Here is a 27,091-nt window from a genome sequence, read left to right as displayed (position 1 = left end):
CACAGTACAATATGACGAAGAGAAAACAAGGAATAAGAGAAGGAGGAGAAGCAGAAGAAGACAAAGAAAGGAAGACAGGGCGTTTAACATGGGAGCAAGAAGGAAAAGAGAGTAAAGTAAGGAATAACGTGCGCGCACGTAGGATTTGACGCGCGCGGTTTTCACGCTCCCGTGCGTAGAATACACGAAATCCGCTGTGCATGTTTTACGGAAGATGAAAGGAGGAAGGGCAAGAGCGAGAGAGGGAGGAAGGGTAGTGAAGGGGAGCGCGCGCCAAGGGGAAAGGGGAAGGGTGAGGTGGAGAAGGAGGAGAAGAAGGAGAAAGAGAAGGAAGAGGAGGAGATGGGCATCGAGTGGTCGGACTCGGCTCAGCTCGGCGCCGAGGAACTCGGCGCCGTGCCGAGTGCTGGTTTTACATACCTAGATAAATGTCGCCGAAGGATCCACTCCCGATTTTCCGCCCAAGCCGGTATTTGTTACCAACGCGTAGCTCCATTGTATCACGAGCTCTCACGGCTAACCCACACAAGTTCAAGTATCACACTGTGGATCACGAACGCGGCGGCGGTGGTGGCTCGGACGACGATAATGACGAGAGACGAGTGTATACCGATACTCGCGACGCGCACCAATGATCAGCGGCAACGGCAACAGCAACGGCGGCGGCGGCGCGGAGGCGGCGGCAGCAGCAGCAGCTGACCTGATGCGAGCGCGAGGGTGATGGTGCGATGCTCGGCCGCGCGACGGCAAATGCGTGGCTGGATGCTCGCTCGCGACACGACGCTCGTTCACAGGCACGGCGGCGGTACCTCCATGCTCGTCGTGTGAGAACTCGAACCGATCGATCTCGTACCTACGGGCATTTCTACGTGCGTGTCGCGGCGTACGGAATAGCGCACCTCGTTGCGATGGCGGTCGCGCTGATGGCGGCGGCGCTGCGCTCGCGTCTGTCGCTTTCGCCGTTGTGTTGTCGAAGGCGCTGCTGGAACGGCGCGCGACGATGACGACGACAACGACGGTGGAAACGACGGTATCGTGAGGCTAGCCCCCCCGCGGGGGGCGGTTGACCAGTCGTGATGAAATTTTTTGGTGAACGCAACACGCGCGAGCACTTCGCCGACGTCGAAGCTGGACAGGCGGGGTGGCCGGATCTTGCGATAAACGTCGATCCGGTTGCACGAGAGCAGCGCGCGCGGCGACCAATGGGGACGCGCGACGCGGCAGGGCATCTGCCGCGTCGTCTGAGCGGACTGGTAACAACGAAGCGCGGCCGTGAGCGCCCGCCAACCGCGATGGCAGACCTTGCGTTGCGCGGGCACACGTTCCTCCTAGCAAAACCGGACACTGACCAGTACGGAAGTGAGAACGGTCATGGCGCTGCAGGCGCCCTCTTCCTGACATACCGCCATTACTGCCTCGGCGACGCTGGCGCTCTCTCTGTGGAGTAAATATTCGAGACCCAAAAGCTAGACGGTGATTGGTCACCGCGTTGCCGCGTTCCGTGTGCCGAGGTTCTGAGGATAACGAGGTATCAGAATATTGCAATGCAATAATTGCGCTTGTGATGGACACGTATCCTGGACTGTACTAACATTAGCGCGTAACACGGAGAAGGTAATGCTGCATCGAGTTATTCCTCAACCGCGATGGATTCAAGTCCATTAAGGGAATGCTGGAGTTGCTAGTGAACTATTTTTTCACTATAGCGATGGTAATTGCAGTTTCGAAAATTCTCTTTATTGCTTGTGCAGAATAAAAAATCCTTTTCCACAAATGAAGCATAGATAGAAAGAAAGCCCGCTCTACAGGAAAAAAGTTAGAAAAGACAAATGCAAGTTTTTAACTTTTTTCCATTTTGAATATAAAGTCCTGCAGAGCGGGCTTTCTTTCTATCTATGCTTCATTTGTGGAAAAGGATTTTTTATTCTGCACAAGCAATAAAGAGAATTTTCGAAACTGCAATTACCATCGCTATAGTGAAAAAATAGTTCACTAGCAACTCCAGCATCCCCTTAAGATCAGTTATGTAGAACAGGTCGTGTTTCGTGACAGGTCAATTTAAATACACGACACTGTCACGGTTCCCCGACGCTGCATCCGCCGCGTGACACACGCGCAAATATTTTTTTTTTAAATAAAACTATGACAATGTTTCTCAAAACATATTTATTTACGAAAAATGTTTGCTCGTGATGATTACGCAATACTCGGGTTTGTGTAATACTTTTTTTAATTAACTGTTCTTCCTTCACCTGCCTGCAAACTTAACTGTGCACGATAAAAATAACATTTGATATTATTCCAATCCTCGTTTCCACGCAAAACATAATACATTAGTTTTACATTACTCCATTTTTTCGGTTAGATCTTATCGGTTTCTGATGCACTCAGGTTCTGGAAGCACGCGAGTTGCCGATAAAGAATGTGACGGGCAGCAGTGATCCGTACATCAAGGTATACCTGTTGCCGGACAGAAATAAGAAGTGCCAGACGAAAGTGCATCGAAAGAACCTAAATCCGATATTCAACGAGACATTCATCTTTAGGTAAGCTGTTTACGATCATCGGATGTACCTTTAAACATCTGTTATCCAAATGATACTAGGAAGAAGAAATTGATGGAGAAATCGAAACAATGGAAAAATTTATTCATAATTTATCGTAGCAACGTGTCATACAAGGAACTAAGGGAGCGTTTTATCTGAAATTCTTTGTTTACGAGTTTGATCAGACAAGAAAACTATAAATATAAATATTCACAATGAAACCGTCGAGCAGAAAGTTATTTCAATTTCGATCTTTTACATGGGTTTTTGATAAACTGTTACTAGACATTATAAATCTTTACACATTTCCTGTTGGGTCATTTTTCAATTCCTTTCACGCTGCGTGAATCGTATGTGTCCCATCGTCGCAAAACGAATATATAGTTTTATTTATAAATAAAATGTATTGCATAATATCTATTTGTCTGCAAATTTATATTATTAAGAAAAAGAAAGTAACATTCAAATTGCACTATAGAACTTTTTATTGTAACAAAGTATAAAATATACGTACTATTACATTTAATAGAGAAAATAGCAAACGATGCTGAATGAAAATCAAGTGTAGAGCGTATGCCATTTAATTATAATAATTAATTTAAATTATAATACTTTTCAACTCTGATAACTGTTGAAAATTTATTAAATAAGAATCCATCTTTATATATACGTTTAATTATGTCAAGTGGGTCTTTCTTAATCATCAACAGTATACAGGGTGAGGCACCTAAAACAGGCTACCTGAATATCCCGGCTGTTATTGGTGATAGAAAAAAATGTGTCGGACCAAACTTGCATGGTTTCGAGGGACACATAATTTGTTTTAGATAGTTTTTTATTAGGTGGACGCATAGAGGTCATATGAAGGTCAACTTCGTTTTTTTAAATAGTATGATATGTTTTTTTACGTACCATCTAGTAGAGCGTTTGAAGATGCGCACATTGATCTACGGGTCAAAATCATTCAAGATCACTGAAGGCCAACTGCAAGGGAAAATAATTTACTTTATATTGCCTAGAGTTCTCTGCTATTAAAAATACTGTAAACTCAGAAATTAAAAGTTCTAGCCCTTAGAAATTTTTTCTTCTTCCGCGAAGTTCTGAGTTGTTGTTATCATTATTTTTTATATTGCCTAGAGTTCTCTGCTATTGAAAATACCGTAAACTCAGAAATGAAAACGTTCTAGCCGTTAGAAATTTTTTCTTTTCCGAGAAGTTCTGAGTTGATGATATCATTATTTTTTATATTGCCTAGAGTTCTCTGCTATTGAAAATACCGTAAACTCAGAAATGAAAACATTCTAGCCGTTAGAAATTTTTTCTTTTCCGAGAAGTTCTGAGTTATTGATATTATTATTTTTTATATTGCCTAGAGTTCTCTGCTATTGAAAATACCGTAAACTCAGAAATGAAAACGTTCTAGCCGTTAGAAATTTTTTCTTTTCCGCGAAGTTCTGAGTTGTTGTTATCATTATTTTTTATATTGCCTAGAGTTCTCTGCTATTGAAAATACCGTAAACTCAGAAATGAAAACGTTCTAGCTGTTAGAAATTTTTTCTTTTCCGCGAAGTTCTGAGTTGTTGATATCATTATTTTTTATATTGCCTAGAGTTCTCTGCTATTGAAAATACCGTAAATTCAGAAATGAAAACGTTCTAGCCGTTAGAAATTTTTTCTTTTCCGAGAAGTTCTGAGTTGATGATATCATTATTTTTTATATTGCCTAGAGTTCTCTGCTATTGAAAATACCGTAAACTCAGAAATGAAAACATTCTAGCCGTTAGAAATTTTTTCTTTTCCGAGAAGTTCTGAGTTGTTGATATTATTATTTTTTATATTGCCTAGAGTTCTCTGCTATTGAAAATACCGTAAACTCAGAAATGAAAACGTTCTAGCCGTTAGAAATTTTTTCTTTTCCGCGAAGTTCTGAGTTGTTGTTATCATTATTTTTTATATTGCCTAGAGTTCTCTGCTATTGAAAATACCGTAAACTCAGAAATGAAAACGTTCTAGCCGTTAGAAATTTTTTCTTTTCCGAGAAGTTCTGAGTTGATGATATAATTATTTTTTATATTGCCTAGAGTTCTCTGCTATTGAAAATACCGTAAACTCAGAAATGAAAACATTCTAGCCGTTAGAAATTTTTTCTTTTCCGAGAAGTTCTGAGTTGTTGATATTATTATTTTTTATATTGCCTAGAGTTCTCTGCTATTGAAAATACCGTAAACTCAGAAATGAAAACGTTCTAGCCGTTAGAAATTTTTTTTTCGCGAAGTTCTGAGTTGTTGTTATCATTATTTTTTATATTGCCTAGAGTTCTCTGCTATTGAAAATACCGTAAACTCAGAAATGAAAACGTTCTAGCCGTTAGAAATTTTTTCTTTTCCGAGAAGTTCTGAGTTGATGATATAATTATTTTTTATATTGCCTAGAGTTCTCTGCTATTGAAAATACCGTAAACTCAAAATGAAAAAGTTCTAGCACTTAGAAATTTTAGCCTTCAGTGACCTTGAATGATTTTGACCCGTAGATCAATGTGCGCATCTTCAAACGCTCTACTAGATGGTACGTAAAAAAACATATCATACCATTTAAAAAAACGATGTTGATCTTCATATGACCTCGTTTCACGCGTCCACCTAATAAAAAATTATTTAGAACAAATTATGTGTCCCTCGAAACCATGCAAGTTTGGTCTGACACATTTTTTTCTATCACCAATAACAGCCGAGATATTCAGGTGGCCTGGTTTAGGTGCCTTACCCTGTATGTAACTTTTTTCAAATTGGTTAATTGTATAAATTAATTAATAAAAGAGTTTACCGTGATAATACAACACAACAAATTAAGAGTTAAAATTACGCGATATGTTAAAATCAAATTTACGATAGAATACCACTTGAAATATTATCCTCCAATACTATTATTATTGTTTACGGAATCAATTCAGTTACAAGTAAATACTTCAGTTTTTCTATAAATCTACTAGTCGAATCAAAGGACGATAAACACTTAGCGGGTAAACACGCTCGATCTATCGCATTGAATACAGACTTCTATAGGTTTCTGGACGAGCTTTACCAAATACGATTTAATACTTTCAGAAATTTACGGTTATTATATACGGAACTTAGAAAAGGAGGACAAAAGAAAATGGAAAAAGAACAACGTTCCAAAAAGCAGATCAAGTAATATGGCTTTTTTTTATTTCGCGTATAATTCTACGTGCATAACTTTTAACATGTAATTTTAGGTGGATAGAAAAAGTGCACATTCTGAATAAAAATTAAAGATGGATATGAAGGAGCTTCAATAGTTATAGCGTAATTGCCCGTTAGTTACACGTTCGTTAATTAATTACCAATCCTATAGTAGTAGTTCGATTTCTATTTCACCGTAGCAGTGTCGCGATTCCAAGAAATAATCACTCTTTCTCTTACTCCCTTCGCGAATACAGCATTATTCTCTTCGTCTCACTCGCTCTCACACTAGCAATGGTCCTTGCCATAGTATTCGATGACGCGATGATTATTCCCGCAATCTATGTAGAGTATCGGTGGTGCTACACATAAAACCATTGCAATTCTGTGAGCGTCCACCTCAGATTAATAAAAAATTTAATAAGACTAATTAAACATCGATAAATTAGCGAACGAACAAACGCGCGTGCGAGAGAGCGGGACACGCGAGCGAGCGAGAGTGAGACAACGTAGTCAACAATAGAGATAGCAAGTGCGTAGCGATAGAAAATAATATTGAATAACTTCCCGCTAATTAAACATCTTTATCGATCTCTTTTTGTATGATGACAGCTTTATTCTGGATAATATATCGTAAAGTGTGTAGAAAGAAAGGAAATTGAATTGAGGTGATTTGGGAAAGCGCACGATGCAGTGCAATTCGAAATACAATATACATCAATATAATTGCTTATATATATTTCTTTGCAATAGGCATTCAATATATGAGACATGTTACAATCGGTATTTAACAATGTCGATAGGAAAGAAGTTTTTAGGGGCAGTGTTTCTCATCAGTTTCACTTTGTGTACACTATACAAATAGTTTATCAAAGTAAAAAACAATGTACAATGTTGCGAGTGCACATACTGTACATGATTCGGTAAACTCGGACTTGATTCAATTCAATGAATACCGTTGACGTTTTACAATTGCGACAAGTTATAATCTGCTTTATCGTTTACAAAAATCTGTTCCTTTTTTTAAGTGTACAAATTTAAAATATATACTACTAAGTGGCATTATGCTTCAAATGTAAATGTATAATCGCGAATAAAAATAATTATGAAACTAGACGAGATTAGAACTTATCTACAACGACCCCACGTCGCATTAAGAATAATTGATATTATCGCCAATACATGCTTACTTTAAAATGTTCGTCGGTTAAAATTTTCAAAATTTTTCATATTATTAACGACGAAATTAATGAATATAAAATTGATAAAACGGGCACAATACCTCCGTCAATTTGTTGTACTTCAGTTTCGCAGGGATCCGGTTTTGTACAATATTGTAGGATTATCGACGCATCGCTGCGAGAAAATGCGATTTCTGGATGTAACGTGAACAAAAATCACTGCTATGAGAATTCTACCATGAGATCAAAATCATAAAATATTTAGTATAACCGGTACACACACTCCTGCATTGTTAAACCAAGCTGATGAAATATATCGGCATAAAACGTTGTACGTAATAATTCGCTCATCGCTAAAAACTATCCATGCGATTATTCGGTCTAAAAAGAAAGAAGACTGCAGATAAATGCAACAATAAAGTAACTATGTCGGTATCGTAGCACGTTAAGCGCGCTTCCGAGATTTCGTAATCTCGGCTGCATGTTCCTCGAGTCGCGAAAAAGCGAAGAGACTGGAAACTTAATGATTAAGCAACATCGATAAAAAATATATCTTCAACGCGCTCTCTCTACGTCATGACCATCAACAGATGTTTCCTCTTAAATTTGCCACGTTTAATCTCCTTGCTTGTTCGTAAAATATGTAATCTACTTAAGTAGCTATCTTTCTTATTGTTTGGAGCGTCTTCGTGTCGCATGCCACATTACCGTCCGCGAGACGCTCGAAACATCTCGAATACTGCGGATGGCTTAAGTCGCGTGTATCTTTAATAGTTAAAAATACATACCGTAATTCGTGTTTTGTGATGTTTCATCATTGTCGTCTTTTTGATCTGTAAACTGCGATTTTTTTAAATTTTTGCAAGATTATACTGAGTGCACAATAGTGTCTTTTTCTTTCTTTAAAAATCGTTATTAAATTAAATTGGTCAAAAATGTGTTAATTTTTGTGATTAAAATTTCTTTCGAGTTTATTGTAAATAGTAATACTTTGATATACAGTAACTTGTAAAACTCTTACTCGTTTCGATTTATCGGTTAGAAAGATAATCGTGTTTAACTAATAATTAATATCTTAAAATTTCACTTGTAAAGAAATCACAACGAGAATTCCTATCTCTTGCGTCATGCGATAAATAAAACATTCTCTAGGCCTACTTTCGTTAGAAATCATTGACTCTCCGCCAATTCCGAGTGTCATTCGCTTAGAATACTTTCAAGTAAGAATGCAATGATAGATGTCAATGTGAAATGCAAAAAGGATTCATATTAAAAGTTAATCACTCGCCGCTCGTGTGATTAACGTTGCTAAAATGCTGCACATAGAAATCTAAATTCCTTAAAAAAGTCTACCGTATATAAATCCTATCTATATCGCCGCATGTGTACAAGTATTTATCTATTAAGTAAGAGTAACTAATTATTGACGGCACCGTTATGCGGAGCGCGAAATCGATGCATGTGGTCAGTGTGGAGAAACGACGTGGAACAGGCCTACGAGCCAACTTCTTCTTCTGGCCTGGCCAACGGCGCCTTGGACCTTTCTGTAGTAGTAGTGACCGTAGTTGTAGTGACCTCCAAATTGGCCAAATCCGCAGCACTAATCTGTAAACATTTAAACGTTTATTGATTATCTTTTGATAACAAATAGCATAAGAGCAATAAAATTCGGTTAGTAATTCGATTCCTTATATCTACGTTAGTATAGTGTTGTTAGTCGGTTTTGTTAATGAGTATCGCATGAAGGGGGAGCAGCGGGCAATGAACGAATAGAATTAGAACGTAATTAAAAGCTAGTGCAATCAGCAGCGGGAGATCAATCTCTTAATGGCACACGACAAGGTAAAAAGGTCAAAGCGCCAACATAGTTAATATCGAGGTAACGGCCGACACCCATTAATTATAATATGACACAGTGCCGTTTGCTGACCTCGACGTTCGGGGGTAGAGTGATGGTAGCGTGTGTCGTCGTTGTCTCGATACCGCTGCGTATCTCTCGCTCTACTGTGGTGCCTGCGCAATAAAAACAAACACCACGAACAAAACAATAATAAAATAACAGATACGAATAACGTAGGGATGGCGAGAACGAAACGTAGATTATTGAAGCTTCGGAGGAATGAAGATGAAAAATTCCGATTAATTGTATAATGTAAACGCTAGCGTGAATCGTGATCCATCGAGTATGTCGAGATTAGCGAACCTGAAAAGTCAGTGAAACCTAGAAAATACTCGAGTAATCACGCATTAAAGAACCTTACAAGCTGTTACGACAATATGAAAACAAAATCGTTTGCGAGAATTTTTTTAGGAATCGCCAATCAGAGTCTAATGATCAGATGATTTAATTGGAATAAAATCACTTTGATTTAGATCGATTGCAATTGCAACTCACTGTTCATTTGTTGCGTTTCATTCGCTTGACTCGTCTCGACCTCGCCGTTAGCGGTTGTGCTATTCGTAGTTTGTGTAACCACCGTAGTAGTTTTCACCACTAACGATTGATTCTGCGTGGCTATCTCGGAAGTTCGTGAGGTGACTTCCATCTTAAGCCCTGCCAAACGATTGTGCAGATCTTCGGAAGACGTGGCGTTTCTGAAAAGTGAACTGTTACTGCCAAAAAAATGGCAAGTACACCGTGCACACATTAGTCAAACGCAGCGGCAACATAATATAACTTATCGAGCCATGCTTATAAATATAGGTACTACCTAAAGATGTACAAATACACGTGTATTCCATGAGGTAACGGGAATAAAAAATTATAAGTTATTCACACAAATTGTTTAAATGAAATTGATCGCAAATTCATATAAGCGAGTCAAGCGCAACAAGGTAGAATTGAAACGTCGCAGATGTTCGTTAAACTCAACTTACAGCAAATGATCTTTAACACTGTCGATCGTAATGTCGCCGATGGAACTCAAATCCTGACGGTCATCCTCCCCATTTACGTCTATACTACTCGTAGCCGGTCGCAGCGATGGTTCTTTCGGAGACTCTTCCTCCCCAGCTAAAAGACATGCGTTGAGGAATCGACACAAAACGCCACTATTATGAACAACATTCCCTAATCTTGTTAATTGACACGGGGTAGCAAACGGGACAAATGGATCGATTGTAATCGGGGACATGACGTGCCCAAGCACACAAATGTATATGCGGGTTATACGAAATATACCAAGCGATTACACATATTTAGCGTTTGCATAGAAGCCGGTGATGTATTCTATTGCAATGTGTGAGTATGTATGTCTCGTTAGATTATCCGCGTGAGAAGGGTCTAAAGATTCACGGAGGAAGAGCGGCATACTCACTGGCACCCACTACGCCATTTTCCGTGATAACTCGGTTTGCTGCAGTCGGTGGTTGGTTTCCTTGCGTATCTCCCTCAGCTTTGGGCGCGCCTTCAACAACACCCTCCTCCTGCGCTACCTCGTTAGCAGCGTTCTCCGCGTACGATCTAGCATGGGGCGGTAAATTGAGGGCGCAATGCGCTTTCGTCACTTTCGTTGCCGACAGGGAAATTCGCTGAAGTTCCGAACTCGAGTGAAGATACAGCGCTTCGCCGGCTTTCGTGAATGTTAAGGAAGAGATACCGCTAATAAAAGATAAAAAGATACGTTAGACTTTTGAACTATCGATGACAGATACGAAATACACAATCTACTAACTTAATGTCCTCTCTCTTGATCGCGGCGGCATTTAATTGTCTCCTCAGTTCCGGTATGCTCAGCACCAAGCAATCGCCAAGGTTCGTCAAGCAGAGCAAGCACGTTTCCTCATGGGTCCCCGCTGGCTCGACGAGACATGAAAACTTAGCAAAGCCGGTTTTTCGCACCCTGGATCCTTCGTGAGCGGTCAGTTTGTACTTGCAATACGGTTTCAGAGAGGGCAAATTAAAGATCTTGAACTGTTCCTCGCTGGCAATTACCACTCTATGTGGAGAGGTCATGTCTGGCCCAGGTGCCACACCCTTCTCGGCCTCGTAGGGTTCTGGTAACGGCACGCTGGATCCATCTAAAATCGTGATTGCAATCACGGGCGCTCGATGCTTCAGCTGTATTTCCTTGCCCAGTGTGCAGTTGACGTCCTCTTCTGTTCTTCTCACGCCGGCCGGTATAGCCAACGTGAAAACGTAGACCGTACCGTTGTTGGTGCCCGCCCAGAGCGTAGGTGTTGTATTTTGTACTGCGAATAGATGTCTCGAGTAATTATCGCCGTTGCGTAATATTTTGTATTTGCTAAAAGATAATTTGCTTACGGCTAATGATGTAACTTCTCGCAAAGTACAAACACCGAACCATGGAGCCTAGAGCGTCGTCAACAGGCCTCGCTTCCACTTGTCTCTCCACCGGCTTTACATCCACCGTTGGCGATAGATCACCACTCGGCGAAGAAGCAGTGCTAGGATTAAAATTTGACAATTATATTCATAGCAATCTCTGCTGACAATTGTCCTTTTCGTTTATGTCGATTTAATCGAACATACCTGTCTTTCTTTTTCTCTGGTACAGTAGTATTTCGGGTAGGACTGTTAGTATTCGCTCGACGCTGCGAGCGTCCCTTTCTTAATCTCCTGAAGGATTCCCTAAGGGATTTCTTGAATGACTTCCGCCGCGAGATGGGCGTATCGCCCGCACCCGAGAGATCTATAAAACATCAGAATGGTATAATATTCATATATTAATGTATCAATCTACAAAGAGATTTTTGATATTTATCTAAATGTCTAATTTTTTCGTTTTCCAGATTTAATTTTGATTTTAATTTGCTGGTATATATTTCGTTAGATAAAAGTATTTGTTATGCTGCGTAAAGCAAAACATTTCTACATCTCATTTTGAAGTTTTACGTACCATTTGGGTTAAGCGTGCACTTGACACTGACAGCTTTTGCCCTGGTGTAATCAAAGACCGCGAGTCCGTGTGCTGTGCCGGCAGCAAGTAATCCCCATTCGCTGTGCAATGCTAGAGCCGTGACGGCGGCCGGTGGATACAACTGAAGGAGACTCTGAGGTTGAAATCCGACTGCATGCGATATACTTGTTGTCCTCGGCGTCAGGTGATCGTGGCCCTTCCATACAAATCCGTCACGATCGTTGACGATGTTCATCGTTACTGCTTTGATCTCCTTATTAACTGGCTCCGAGGAAATTGTGGCAGTGATGATATAGCCGGCTGTACCGGCCACCACGAGTGTCGACGATAACGGACAGAGCAGAATCTTCTTCACGGCAAGTCGCGGATCATCTGAGTACGGATCAAAGATTCCGACCTTCTTGAACGGCGGCCATTCGTTCTCGTCATCTTCCGGTGGCTTTTCCAAAACGTCCAAGTGCTCGCCGGTGAACAGGAGCGATGAATTGTATTTATATAACGGAGTCAAGGCAACATCGGATGCATTCCAAAACCTTACGGTGCCGTCCTCATGTCCCGTAAGCAACAGTTCTCTGCTCTTTGACTTGTCGGGATTTGCCGGTTTCTGGCAGAGAATGATACCACCGTCGATCGGCCAAGCCGTGTCCGAGTAAAGATGTTCTGTTTGGGCTTTACCCGCTGCGATAATCGCTTCCCACAGTTCCTCGGGAACGTTAGGCACGTGTTGAGAACAGGTCACCTGTAATGTGGAATGATTAGTCTAACATGCTTCTATTGATGCAATCAGACCGTCTTAATTTTGTCTTAATTTTTCGATACTCACTGCACTCGCGTGAAGAGATACCAAATAGGGCAGAGCCATCATCTTCCATTCAGGATTAGTCAAATCAATTGCTACCAATTCTTCCTCAGCTAACACTATAAGCGCTTCTGGACCGACGGGGTTCTCATCGTTCCCTTCTTCCTGCTTAGGGAAAACGGTGAAGAAATCGATGACTTTAGAAGTAAAGTCAAAGACCAGATGCTTTTCCTTGGTCATGACGGTAATTGTATGCCGTTCCCCATAATTGGCGCGTTGCATACCACCGGAGAACAGAACAAGTTCGCCATGTCTGTAAAGTGCAAAGTTCAATTAGACTCGTGAAAGATTTTAGATGATAAAAGACTGACAATTTTATTAGATTATTCTAAAATGACTTACTCCGCAGTGGGATACACGAGAATTTTGGTAACAGCTTTGCACGGGAACGGCCCGTAAAGTGTCGTGGGGTCCGGCACGGCGTCGCTACCCGGGCTCCAAAATGCGTAGGAACCGTCGTTATGAGACGAGACAAAGCGGTTCTCCGAGATCCAGTGGACCGACTCCAGCTGTTGCGTGGAGACGAATGTCTGCGCACGCGAAAACAAACCCATCAGCTGCGCGTACACGTCCCATCAAAGACCACCAAAGACACAAACGACAATCAGAACGAGCGATACCATCTCATATAATTCGTTCTTAATCCTGCTGTTCCATTCGGTTCCGCTTATATGAATTTTCATTTCTTAAAGTACGTATGACAGGTTTTTGTATTATAGTTTTAGATAGACATTTTTACAGTAACTAATCAATTCCACATTTTTCTGCATGTAAATTAATGAGTAATTTTCTAAGATAACACTTCAAGGAAATAGATGTGTGTGTGTATATATATATATAGATTAGATTTAAACTTTTACGAGGAAAAAATAAAAGCTACAGAACTCCTAGGTTTGAATCAATTACTCATATTTTCTATATTTTTATGCAATTTTATGAAATTACTAATTTTCTATTTTAATATATGCATTTACAAAGTATAAAAAACGAAGAAATTTGTTTATTAAAATCACAATTCACTTAAATACATCGGAACAAACGGGCTAGCAGGGTTAAACATTGACCCAGTATGTACCATAGTGTTTCGAAGCATGTAAGCATGAATATTGCGTTTGCCAAAGTGTAATCGTGTATAAAAGCACACGAACGAATATAGCGCTTACCTGTTGAGCTCCTGGAGTAGCTTTGTTCCACAGCACCATCAAACCCCGATTGTAACCAATCAGGATATTGTCCGGATGTCCTGGTTGTTCAGCTATAGCTTCAACCGCGCCTGGATTCTTCTTGTAATCTTCCGGAACACTGAACAATAAAAATAGTTAATAATGTTAATAATTTGAGTTAATAATTTGACTAATTTTCTTCTAACAGACTCTTAAAAACTATTTTTCTAATAAAGAAAGTTATCATAAAACTTTGCAGTTTATTACCATACTTTTTTATACAAAATCGCGATAAATTTTCCGAGTCTCGTCGGCTTTTCGCCACAGTGCATGAAAGATAAAAATTAATGTTCAAGGAAATGATGTACGACATCTAATCTAATCGCTTACTTCTGCATCACGACGTCCTGATAGATAATATTGTCCGGCATGACGAAAGTCTTCAGGTTTAACAAGTAGATGTTACCGCCTTCCGTTCCTAGCAAAAGATGTTCCCCGCTTGACTCAAGGCACATTGCGGAAATCTTCTTCAATTTGCCTTCCAGCGATACCGATTTCGTTTCCACCACAGAACTTTCGTTGATTTCCCATAAGTGGAGCGAATTGTCATCGCATAAGGACACCACGCGACCCTGTAATTTTAATGGCAAATTGATCAGAAAATCACGAAACTGATCAGAAAATCTGTTTTCAAATGAAATAGTATCTCGCATTGCATGCTGTAACTATCATATTCCTATATCGTGTATCAAGCATTTTCAAGTATTTTGCACTCTAGCATTCACGAAAACTTTTTAATAAGTAAACATATTTCAAAAATCTGTATTGCAATTTTTTACTTATTTTTATTCTTATTTGTACTAATACTTTATTATTATTTTTACTAAATATTTTATGCAATAGGAGGTATTAACAGTATTTCTCACGTTAATACATCTGCGTATGTTGCTGATACGGTGGAAGTAATAAAGCGCCTGGCAATAAAGATTAGTAAAGGCGGTTGCTGCCCTCTCCTATCATTATTACAGGGAGAAAATGCTTGCGCAATTTCTCGTGACTTCTCACGGATAAATTCTCGTATCCCTTTTTATTCAATAGCCAGCAGTGCATAATGCGAAAACTCACAGGAAACACAAGGTTGAATATGTTTGCAGTCAATTTTCACGTCTGTTTATAACCGCCAAAACTTTAGTAGCTCAGGAAGAACGAAAACCATCAACATTCGATAACAATATCTATATTTAGAGTATTGAATCATATATGATCCACAGATTTGTGTTACCTCTTTTCGCAAGTTCTTAGCAAATTCGATAGCAAAATTTTTATCAAGATTATTGCATAAAATAATTGTTGAATTTTATGAAAAATGCAGACTTAAATTCATAAAAGTATATCGATTGAATCTTGACGGAAAATCTTGATGGAAAATCATTCGTTTCCGATATCATTCCGCTCGCCAAATGCGCTTATCATCAAAGAGTCTGCATTACGTGTCGTTTACTTTCGTTCGTATTACGATACTGCAATCTAAGAAAACAAACATTTTTTTTGCAACGAGTAAATTTCTTCAGGCTTGAGATTATTTGTCGCTTACCGAGCGATAATTTCTTCCCGTTTGACAAAAAGCTTTTTGATTGCGAAACAGAAATTAAGATATTTAAATATCTTATTTTGGAAAACCTGTATAAAAATAAATAGGAGGTTGAATATGAAATTTGATAGAAACGTGGATATGATCTCTATCATAGGCCAGCCTACTATCTTATCGGGCCCAAGATTTGCTCGAAACTGCTTATCGTGATAACGAACGTTCATGCTTACGTCGTTGTGCAATCACATGGACAAAGACACGATTCAATTAACGGGCCACACCTGGTTCAGATACTATAAAATATGATATATGTGTCTCCAATAAATTATCAGTTAGATAAATTTTCAAAATTATTGAATTTGCCTGAAATGTTTTAAGTAACCGCTTGTATCAATCGATTACTTGTAACAATCAATTTTTATAACACTTTCGTTAAGCATCACCGAAAAGTACTAAATTGTTAACACGTATTGTTAATTAATTGTAAAAACGTGTTCGGTATTCAAATTGATCCATAAATACAAAATCAGTTGACACTAACATCGGTATGTTATACAACAAAAACAATTTTACATCCGAATTCCTGTATTATACAGAAATATATTCCAGTGCGCCTAGCATACTATATTTCAAAAATAAAGTTTCTATATCGTTACATCGTATATAAATTCGATAGATAGATTTTCGCGTGATAAATTTTCGGATAGATGATCGCTCAAACAATTGAATGTTTCGGAAGTGTGAAGAGAATTCCTCTCATCGTTGTCTGTGTTTTACGCTGCGACTTGATTGCATTCCGCGACATTAATTGCGACGCACTGTTGTAATGTCGTTGCACTCCGTGTATTACTTATCCGTGCACGCGTGCACGAGCACATTGTACGGTGTCGCATGGGATTATGCAACGTGCCGGCAACCGTATAAGCGGAACATGGTGTCACGTTACTCGGTGTGATCCATGCGATCCTACGAAACTACTATCACGAATTAACGCCTCGACAGTTTCCTACATGAGCCGGAACATAAGTAACGTACGTACATTACTTCGACTGTAAATATGGATAATATAATCGATCATCGATCAATAAAATACGATGAAACGGTTCATAAACGTCTGATTGCGTCAAATACGCTATATAAATTGTATAATAATAGGTCTACCTAACTTTCAAATCGCATTTTACAAAAATCTCCATCTTAATTTAAACTACCGTTATATAAGAATTTATATTTTTTTTAGAGAAGAGAGATTACAAATACATAAATTAATTTAGGAAAATAAATAATTTTATGTGAAACGATTAAATTAAATTCATTTCAAAATGTTTCTTGTAGCAATAGTTATCGATGACGATTTAAAACGAGACTAAACGTTTGATACGATCATGCATAATCAAAACTCTTTCTAAGTTCTTTCATTGTACTCTTGACTGAAGATTTAAAAATCTTACATTGTGATGATCAATCATCTTACCTCGTTAAGCAATGCGATGATCTTCGTGACAGCATTCTCACCGCTCTCGACAGAGTGTTGTCCATAAAACTCTACGCCTGGCCTTCCAAAACTGATGCTTGAGTTAAGGAATTTCAAATAAAGAAAAACAAGATTATGTGAAATTGCATAAAGGTGCAAAGTACTAGCACATGGGAGATGCGATACGCAAAGGTTGTAGAAACGAGGATTCGGACTACAAATTCGGGACAGATTTAACGTGCTGACAGCGCAAGGATCACACTCGGGGAAAGAAGTTGCTAAATATATGTAAGCGCGAACATTATCGCGCAATATGCAAATTCTGCGGAGTTTCTCGATGGATGAAACGAGATAACTTATGCCACGGGATTGCATAATGTGTGGTTGCACAGCTGCAAATTGTTTCGAATAATGCCGAAATAAAATCAATTTGAGAGTTTAAATTCCCTATTCTTAGTTTATTTTCTCAAGGGATTCAAGTTTGACATAATGATTTCACTGAATCCTTAAAATATTCATTTAATTGAAGTTTCTGGTTTTGAAGTTGACGCTCTAGCGTTACGCAGCGTTCTGTTCGGCACGAATGTCACCTACTTTTATACGTCGATCGATATGTTCTGCGTCCGCGACGGTAGAACTTACAAGCAAGACTTGTCCGCTTTCTGACTGAAGCAATCTCGTGCCCATTTCTCGCCAAAAATCTTTTTAAGTCCATTACAGGGGCCACAACGGAGTGCAAACGCTCTTTCTTTCCTAGACTGGTTCGTGAAAAGTCATCATATCTAAAAATGGAAACTGGATAAAGTGTGTATCAGTGGTACGAGCTACTTCACGTAGCAGGAAAAACTTCGAGAGCGCGGTGATTAGGTTCAAATATAGTTGACGTATGTACGCTTACATGCCGAATTAAACGCCGCAGTATCGCGAAATACATAGGTAGCCGGATTTTCCCCGACAACGGACGACGATAAGGTGTGCCGCGCAGATAATCCATACGTGTATCTATTGTGAAATAATGACGATTATCTGACGATTACGTAGTCCTTGGAAGCATCTGCCGACTTCTATACATACATGTGTGTGCACGCGTGTTACGGTACTGAAAACCGGCATTAAATTGCCAACTCGCTGACGTGTTGATCATTTCGTCACATCTAACATTCCGCTTAGTGCTGTCTATGGGCGAAATAAAAACGCGTGTAAATTTCCACAGTCTAAGAGATAATCCGTGGCGAATCGTACATTCCTCCATGTATCTTTTTAACGTTAAATCACAATGCACTTTCGATTTTGCTTTATCACTATACAGAAATTTTTAGAACATTCATTTTCTAAAAAATAATAAATTTTTAGCATAAAATGCGGAGAAAATTATGGACATAAATTATAAAAATCCTTATATAATAATAAAATATAATTAATTTAGTAATTCTGATAAAGAGCTTTTTCATTTTTTTTTTCTGATAAAGAAAATTTACTTTTGAGTATCAATGCATTCATATCTACTATTGGTGCCAAGTTGCAAATTGACGACAAATTCGTACTACGGTCCTAATCGATGTAGTTTTCCAGTTTAAATACAAATGCTGGAAGAAATGTTTTATTGGATCGATAATTGGATCACGTGCGCTTATGAATTAGGTAAAGTGGCAATACAAACTCGCGAAACGAGAGCAATGAAGTATCACGATGCAATTCACGCTGACCTTTTTCTCAGTGATTTTGCAAACCGTCCGAAAACATCCGTCATTCATTGTTCGACGATCAGCAATTTTGACGATTGCGAAATACAGCGTTCCCGAAACAAACAGGTCATAAAATTGGTCAATCAAATTGAACTGCTGCACCACGCAGACACTTTCGCGAACGAAACAATCGATGTCCCGACCGAATCCTGCATTATGCAAACACGGTTGCTCCTAATTAAAGAACGAGCTCAATGCCATTGACTGACCCACTTTTCTAGGAACTTGATAAAAATTTGAAAGACTGAGAGACTCGAACTTAGATCTCCTCGTTATAAGAGCGACTGTGTTCACGCAACACAGGATTGCTCTACGCGAATGGTAAAGTGCTTGATTTAATGTTATTCCAATAATGGTCCGCTCCAATCAGCATGCATGTTTATAAAACACATCGCGACAGATTTATGAAGTCTTTGTTAAGCGATCGTATGCGACGCTATAAGAGACAGATTTTCCTATTGCGGCAATAAGAAAACCATAAAAAGTATTAACAGGCAAACAGTATTTCTAACAGAAATGGTTTTCAATTTAAAAGAATATTAATTTTCTGTTTGGCAGTTTGTAACTAAATAAAAGCTTGAAATACTTTTTTTAAATCAAAGTGGTGTCGCATATCCAGATTTAATAGAACAATTTCCAAGACAAAAGATTTTTTCTAAATTTTTGTAACGAACATGTACACGCTTGTTGATTTATCATCTTAACTTAATAATCAAGTTTGAATTACTATCTTTCTTCCTCCTTGACGAATGGAACTTCTCGGGGATTAATAGATCGATACGTACGTCACACATTGCGCCCTGGTGGTTGCCTCGGGACCAGATTATAAATACCAAACGAAAAGAACGCGAGGTAGACGTAGCCAAGAAGGACGTAGCAAGAAAAGCAAAAGGATACACCTTGATGGCGCCGGATGCCGTGCCGATGATCATCAACCGCAGGCTCGGATCCCAGGCAAGAGCGGTTGGCTTGTTTGGGAAACCATGCTGCACCGTCTGCAACGAATAAGAGCGAACCGTTAGTGATGCCGATTTCGATCAGTTTCCTGACACCGTAAACTTGTTTTTACGCTTGCTCGTGTGCGCTAGTGCTCGTTATGCGTTTCGCCGTTTAAGATCAGAAAAAGGTTTCGTTATTCGGGAATTTCTTATAGTAGTTTCATAATTAGATTCCATTAAATTCCATTTGAAATGTCCTACAACTATCAGATAACAGTGAACTATTTCTTAATACCGAACATAAAATATCGAATATATTCACGAATGTCGCGAGTGAATGGAATGCATTAGCACTCAATTACAGTAACTAAGAAATAAGTATCCACTCCGCGAGTTAATAGTGCGCAGATTAATTCACAGTCATTCCCTGCGTGTTTAATTCCATTTTCTAATCTAAATGTTTGCTATCATATCTTGCTATCGCGTCCATCGGAATTTTCCTTTTCTTTACAAGTTTCAAAGTAAATGTAGATGTCTACTGTCAACTATTTCTAGCTATTATGTCATCCCTTAAGTGACGTCGTTTCTTGAAGTTAACTTTTAGTGTAAAATATTGATTACATTTTTTTTTAATTATTATTTTTAATTATGTATTGATCATTACTTATTATAATTTTGTCCCATCTCTCAGACAATTTCTAATTAAAAAAAAAAGTTTGTAGTTTTAATAATTCATTAAAATAAAAAACTACATACAAACTGCATACAAATTATCTATGAGATGACCTGATATCTTCACTTACTTAATTCAGTTAATAAACAATTAACAATACCATTAAAGAGTACTGAGACGCCTATTTAAGGTATTATAATATCGATAGACGAAAATCGCAGCGAGTTAGTCAGCACGAGTGTCTTGCACGATGAGTCAGATTTTGACGGTGTCCGTTAATCGAGCGTGGCTTATCGAGCGCGTCCGTACGTCAAAAGCGTACGAGAGGCGATGTACGGGATCCGGTTGTGGCGAACGTGCCTTCAAAAAGCGAGAGCGGCGATTAATAAAGCTCCGCTCGAGCGGTATCGATGAAACATCGTCATTACGCGATGCCAGTAAAACCGACTCCGCCTCTCACTCATTTATTTTCGTTCCTTCTCACGGCCAATTATGTACTCCTGCGGGAATCACGGGATACAAACATCTTCTGGACGTTTCTATTTAAACGTGCACGGACAGCGCAAGGCGCGTTGATTTCCCAACTTTAAGCTTCATTGCACAAGATTCCTTGAATGATTTTTCCTGATTGTCTCTCTGCCTCCGAGATGTAGTAATCCAATTTAGAATTATTAAGTGGCATTAGTTAAGCGTAGTAAACAACGCCATCGTTTAATATTGCTTCATAATCACCATCGTCACCAGAACTTTACTCTGAACCGGCGTCCTTGCAAACTGAAATCCATTCTGCGAACAGGTGGTCAGTCGGGAGAAATGTGCGGAACGAAGGAAAAAATTTTTTACCTGGGTGCAAGATTCTCACGTTTTAGAAGGCAAAAACGATCCCCCGCTGCGGATCCCGTCCTCGTCCTGTCGATACACATCAACCAGAACTTTCTCTTTCTTGTCGTAGTGCGATTAGAAAAAACGGGTGATCCCGTTGGACCTTGGCTCGTACGATTTCCATGAGAAAAGGTGTCACTGCCTGCAAGTTCGCTGAGCGCGATCACGGGAGTTAAGGCGAAACGCCGCTGCTCTTCGTTCGTACAAAGAGAGCGTGTCCCCCGCGCTCTTTCACGCAAAATGTACAATGAAACTTTTGTAGAATAGTTTAGAGGCAGTCCTAATTAAAGGATTTAGTTGCAATGAAGATCTAACCTTGTCTTAATAGAGAAATTAACTCAAATACTTGATATTCTCATTTTGAAGATTTTTATTCTTCTCAATTCTTGCGAACCGCGTTAATCACTATTGCGCTAAAGATCAGCGCGAATGTATCAAGTATTTTTTTTTAAGTTTCAATGTGATTTGTTAAAAAGTTTATCTGCACTTCGATGCAATATCCCTTTCGAAGGTGGAGACGCGGGGACAACTTGGTACCGGTCGCGAGATATTGACAAGTTGTTTACGAACTCCAACGTGGAACGAAGATACGGTTCATAATCGTTGTATCCGCAACACGCAAGATACGCGAATTGTCGGCGAGTGTTTCTCCAAGGTACAAGGTTTCTTCTTTTTCGCTACATTTTCTACCAGTTCCTCCGTTCTTCTGCTTCTTCTCCTCCTCCTCCTCCTCCTCCAAATAGCATGAGCGTGTAGCAATGAATGGATGCTATTTACGTCCCTGGTTCTCGAGCTATTCGAGTCATTTGCATGCTGCGAAAAAATCGTTCAGACAAATATCAAGGTGAGTGAACTGCGTCCGTTTCGCAGCTTGTTGTCCAATCGTCGTAAAGCCCAAACAACAGGTTTACGTCAGATTGTGGGAAGCAAAAGTCGGTCTCGATCTTTCTTCCCGCGCTAATTAAAAATTGATTCCCGTTAGGGGAAAAAAGTATTATGTTTGTCGAATTAAACAAGATACATATTTGAGGATTGGACAAATATCAACGTACGCCAAGTACAGTATCGATTCAACATTATACTTACGAGCACGCGCTCAAGCAAATACAAAAAAGGGAAGGTCCAGGCATCTTATCATATTTTGTTTGCACGTAATGTCGATATAATCATCCGCTATCTGTTTTCTGTATGATATATTGAAGTTTCTTGTTCGATGTCGGGCTATCAAAGAATTAAGCGTAGAATAAGATAAATCGAGTACTCCAGGAATCGTGTCACGTTAAGTGTTTAACATGACTAACTGCCATAAGGTGTGTTAACAGTATTGCGGATCGTTTCTTTCTAGCTATACAACGATAAAGTTCAACCAAATAATATGAAACACTGTCTGATTTTTAGATTAAGGAACGAGTCTTTGAATAATGTACAAAGGCTTCGTACAAATAAATAATCATTAAAGATACTACCTGCAAAATGTTGTCTTTTCTCATTGAAATTTACCAAACGACAAATATTAAACTATAACCAGCATTCCAAGTGAGTAGAGTGAATTGGATGCATCGATTGTCCACTTAAAGTGTGTCAAGACCAGAGAAATTGGTAGAAAAAGGCTTTCTGGAACGTGGTGCCTCTCTCGTTACGATCAGGTCCGAGTATGAAATACCAGTATTTTACGATAATAGTGCAGGGAAAAGTAACAATAATAACGGCAAGTGCCGACTCTTGGATGCATAAATCCGCGTTTGTCCACCGCGACCTGGATTTCCACTCACCATTTTCGCCACGGTGTACTTCGTGGAACTTCTTCGAGAATCCACAGTGCAGGGAATTAAATCGCTATAGGGTTTCACGATAATGCACCCGACGCAGTATGTCGTCGTCGCATCAGACAGACAAGTCGAAACAATATAATCGCCAAGGATACTCTGACAACAGAAGGTATCACTACATCTTGGGGCATCGAGCATCGTTTAAATCTATTGCTAATGTTTATATATTCTACACAACCGATATGAATATACGATAATTCAATATCAAGAGATGAGCAATATTTTCTTCGAAATATAATTGCAAAAGAATTTAAATCTTTTTAAAAAATCAATCAAAATAATCTTTGATTAATTCCCTAATTGTCGTCGTATTAAATTGTCATTAATTATGCTCATATCAGATTGGATATTATATATATGAGGATATATTTCAAACTCCAAAACATATCGTGTCAATAAAATGCTTGCTTCTTCTTTTCGTTAATAGATTTCAAACATTCATAGATTTAAGTTCGACACTGTCTGTCCGAATAATGACGATTTTGTACTTGTAACATTTCGTCTGTTGTTGGAGGTGCGATATCGACTTGTTGATGCCATGTAATTTGCTCGGAAAGCCATTCCCAGTCGCACGACTGATAAGAGGATTCGACATTTCCTGCAGATTGCACGGACGCATCGGTAGAAAATTATCTGTCGCCGGGGCTTTCGGGATTTGTGCGTGCATCTAATTATCCAAGCCACGTTCCTCTTGGCGAAGCATTAGCGTGACAAAGAACTGCATTGGATGTGTCTAATAAATTCACCGCGAAAAAAGAATGTCGCATTCAACAAAGATCACGATTGCGCAACACTCGAGCGATTATTGTCGTCTGCTTCACTTATGTATTACCTAACGCGTCTCAACTAATGGCCATCCTTCCGTTGCTTCATGTTGTCCACAGATAACCGATTGGCCAAGCGGAAGCAAATTCCTCAGAAGTCGAATCGAATTTTGTTACTAGTCCTCTTGCGGAGATTCTACGCTTTTTATTGAAATAACTTTTGCTTGTTAACTATCCTGACTATCTATCAGTGTAGGAGTTGACTTTACGTAATTGGCATCATGATACATGATCTGCTATTTATTGAGAATTTGATTTTGCACACACCTAGCGCTGTAGTTTCTTTTGTATAAAAAGACAAAAAATTTTTGACACAACGTTCTAAAAAACAGTTGAATTTTTACTTGTACTTAAAAATATTTTAGTTTTGTGTTCGTCAGACAACCATAGAATGAAAAATTCGTAAAGTTTCCATAAATAGGCTATGTCCAAAAAACTGGTTCCTGGAGTTGATTCCGTATATTGCGTAATTGTGTCCACTTTATTTCTAAAGGCGAAATGTACTACCTGCTTTTAATTAGCACAATCTTAACACTAGCTGTTTCAAGTTCACTGTATCATATCGAAGGTAGAAACATTTGATAGTTTGAATTTTCTTTTTGACTGTTTTAATGTATAAATACTTCATTTGTTCGGAAATTCTGATATCTTTTCCTGAGATCTTTCAAGAGTCGCAGAAATTCATGGCATTTCGTGTAAGCAAGCGAATGCATTCTGATACATCAGATAATGCCGTCGACTTTGAAGTGCAGTCCTTACCGAACACGGCCATTCACGATCGATGCGCGAATATTCGCGGTCGATGCGCAGGATCCGAGCGACGTTAGCGAATAAATAACGCGAATTAACGAACCGATGCAGAATACTGCAAAAATGCGAATGCCTTTACACGTGATTGACCGTTTGCGGCGTTATTGAGCAAATATTGTCTCGCAAATATACCTGCACTGAGATCGAGCTCGCAAAAACAAACTCGTTGCCCGAATGTTCGTTTATCGCGACGAGATATACGTTCGGGGCCTCTACGAGCCTTGACAAGCGCAGCAGATGGCTGAATGCTTCTCTCTCTCTCTTTCTCTGTGCATAGTTAAAGCATAAAATGCCTTTATAGAATAACTCGTCGTACACGTATCATAAAAACAGAATTACTTTGGCGCGTTGTTCGTTCAACGTTATAGACACGAACGACGCGTTAGTGACGTTAGGAATTAGTTACACAAACCTTCACTCGAAATCAAAAGAAATGAGGGAGAAATTCATTCCCAATTGCGCAAAACGTTGCAATCGCTTCTTATAAATTCCAGCACATCCTGTATAGTATTCTTCGCGCATGATTCCTGCAGTCGCAAAGCCATGCTCGCCGATATACGATGCGTCGCGGCAATCTATGCGTGTAATAGGCATCTGCACTGAAAACCTTACGATAGAAAAATCTCAAGAAATTAGGATTCAAAAATTAGAGAAACGTTTTTCGCAGACGAGCTTGTCGCGTTACACCGTCAGAATTGTCGCATTGCCGCCGTAAGCGGACAAATGAGTCCTGTAACATGTAGAAACGAGCAGAGAGGAGAGCACCGAGAGGCGGACGATAAAAAGATACCACCATCGGTACAAACACGAGTAACCCGATACTCTCGGACGAAGCGAATCGTTCGAACCTGTCCTTCGCCGTCTCGTTTCGGCCGGTTGGTGCCGCCAGAGACTTCAAGCTTGAGACGGCTTCAACAAATTCAACAAGGCATCAATAACAAGGTCTGGGAAGCGAGCGAGACTCGCGTCGTTCTAGAAACGCTTCATTCCGGAAATGTCAAGGCGGTGTTTCTCTCCTCTCCCCGGTGACGTCTTCTGCGTGGTAAACGTTCTTTTCGGGCAGACGCACGTGATCTCCGCCGCTCTCGCAGGCTTTCCAGATCCTTCATGAACCGAATAATTCATTCATCCGCGGTCTTCCCTTCCTCGCCTCGAATCGCTCTGATCAAATTGGAACCTGGCAACATCGCCCTCGGCGTTCGCCCCGCACCCATACGTACTTTGCGCCGAATGTGGGCGAGAACCTTCTCTCGCCGAGTGCGAACACCTCTCTCTCTCTCTTTTTCTCGTTCTCTCTCCCCCTGTCTCTCCCTCGCTCGCTCACTCACCTTTCGAAAAGCGAAGAGGTCTTTCTGCAGCTTCTGCCGCTCAGCCGTGGGCTGTTGGCCCTTCCCCCTGATGAACTTGAGCATCTCGATTCTCGCCGTTAGTCCGGTTCGATGTTGAACACACTCTTTCTTTCGCTCTCTCCCTCTCTCTTTCTCTCTCTTTCCCGCGAAGCACCGGAGTATCGTTCGTCGCACGTCACGCAGGACTGCACGCACGGTTGGTCGACGATCACCGGACCGCGCGTAATTAATGCATTCTTGAATGAACGTCGCTGGATGCCGGCGACGCGCGTTTCATCCGCTCGCTCGACGCGGTGCTGCTTTACTTCTCGATGGCGCGCGCGCGCGCGCGCGGAACGCCGTCCGATACACGCCCGCACACGTCAGTGCTCCCGGTCTCCTCGTCTCTTCGCGTGTCGTCTCCCTCGTTCCCTCGCCGCCGTGTCCGCTGATCCCCTCGCTCCTACCGTTTGCCTCACCGCACACTCGCGGCGGCGACTCCGGCGACTCGACGCGCCCGAGGGATCAACGATGTGTCAGCCGTCTCGCGCGTGTCTCGCCGGGAATACGCGGTTCCGCTCCGCCACGGGTGCGCCTCGCTTCTGGCTTTGTGATCGCGCGCGTCGGAACGATCCGATACCGGCGGCGGTGGCCGCGGGACGTAAAACCACCGAAACGTACAGGCACGAGGGCGCGCGATCACTCCGCGTCGCTGGTCGTCGCGTCTCTCGTCGCGTCGACCTCTCGGCTCCGCCGAGTCCCCCGAGTGCGCACGCTCGGCCGCGTTCGGCCGCGCTCGGTCACGCTCGGCCGTCACTCGGCACCGTTTGAATCGGCGCCCGACGGGTGCGTCCGAACGTGCAATGACCTCGGTTCGCGCGCGCGAGCCGCGCCGACCGCGCGCGACGTCGAGACCGTTCGAATCGCTCGTTTCCCTCGAGACCTTCGCGCCCGGCGACTCCATGGGACATTTGCTCCGCGGACGCGCGTCCTCGGGATTTTCCGACGACTGATCCCGCCAAGCGACGGAGCACGCGCGACGTATAATGTCACTCCGGTAGGTGGACGACGCTCGTTTTGTAAGAAATGCCAACGGTTCGCTAGCGCTAGCGACACGCACGCACGTTCGAGAAAATGCGTTATTGCTGTATTTGTGATCGTTCGATTG

At 40.7% G+C, this 27,091-nt stretch overlaps 2 protein-coding genes and 1 long non-coding RNA gene across 15 annotated transcripts in view; 1 reads left to right on the top strand and 2 right to left on the bottom strand.

Moving 5' to 3' along the window:
• Positions 1-1,548, bottom strand: part of LOC105277363 (casein kinase I) — a 47,628-nt gene extending 46,080 nt beyond the window's left edge. For 5 of the 7 annotated variants that reach the window (XR_893601.3, XM_011335662.3, XM_011335656.3 and 2 more), the window contains exon 1: positions 421-496. Coding sequence is in view for 6 of the 7 variants with exons in the window: in XM_011335662.3 (XP_011333964.1) it covers positions 421-496 (76 nt within the window). In the remaining variant the exon portion in view is untranslated. Of the gene's footprint in view, positions 1-420 lie in introns of all 7 variants that reach the window. The other 2 variants (XM_011335655.3, XM_011335654.3) reach the window with 2 other exon arrangements.
• LOC105277362 lies at positions 1,489-5,849 on the top strand. Of its 2 annotated transcripts, XR_893600.3 has the most exons (3): positions 1,489-1,614; positions 2,392-2,546; positions 5,651-5,849. It is a non-coding gene; the product is annotated as an uncharacterized LOC105277362 (long non-coding RNA). The 2 variants fall into 2 exon arrangements; XR_893599.2 differs by lacking the exon at positions 5,651-5,849 and having other exon boundaries at positions 2,392-2,962.
• A 618-nt stretch (positions 5,850-6,467) lies between these two features.
• LOC105277361 (lethal(2) giant larvae protein homolog 1) lies at positions 6,468-26,608 on the bottom strand. 6 transcript variants are annotated; one of them, XM_011335649.3, is made up of 16 exons: positions 25,924-26,608; positions 19,537-19,634; positions 16,895-16,985; positions 14,220-14,461; positions 13,830-13,968; positions 13,009-13,223; positions 12,631-12,919; positions 11,787-12,546; positions 11,420-11,579; positions 11,192-11,334; positions 10,602-11,118; positions 10,245-10,528; positions 9,805-9,940; positions 9,323-9,540; positions 8,858-8,940; positions 6,468-8,532 (listed from the first exon to the last, which is right to left on the bottom strand). In XM_011335649.3, the coding sequence occupies exons 1-16, from the start codon at positions 26,005-26,007 to the stop codon at positions 8,422-8,424; spliced, it is 3,570 nt and encodes a 1,189-aa protein (XP_011333951.2). In that variant the 5' UTR covers positions 26,008-26,608; the 3' UTR covers positions 6,468-8,421. The 6 variants fall into 6 exon arrangements, with proteins under 6 accessions (XP_011333951.2, XP_011333952.2, XP_026828182.1 ...); XM_011335650.3 differs by having other exon boundaries at positions 9,323-9,522; XM_026972381.1 differs by having other exon boundaries at positions 9,323-9,522; positions 13,009-13,196.
• Between the last annotated feature and the right edge of the window lie 483 nt (positions 26,609-27,091).

This window comes from Ooceraea biroi, chromosome 9 (genome assembly GCF_003672135.1).
Source record: "Ooceraea biroi isolate clonal line C1 chromosome 9, Obir_v5.4, whole genome shotgun sequence".
NCBI lineage: Eukaryota > Metazoa > Arthropoda > Insecta > Hymenoptera > Formicidae > Ooceraea > Ooceraea biroi.
The sequence above is the reverse complement of the archived record's forward strand: the minus strand, read 5'-3'. Positions and strand labels throughout refer to the sequence as shown.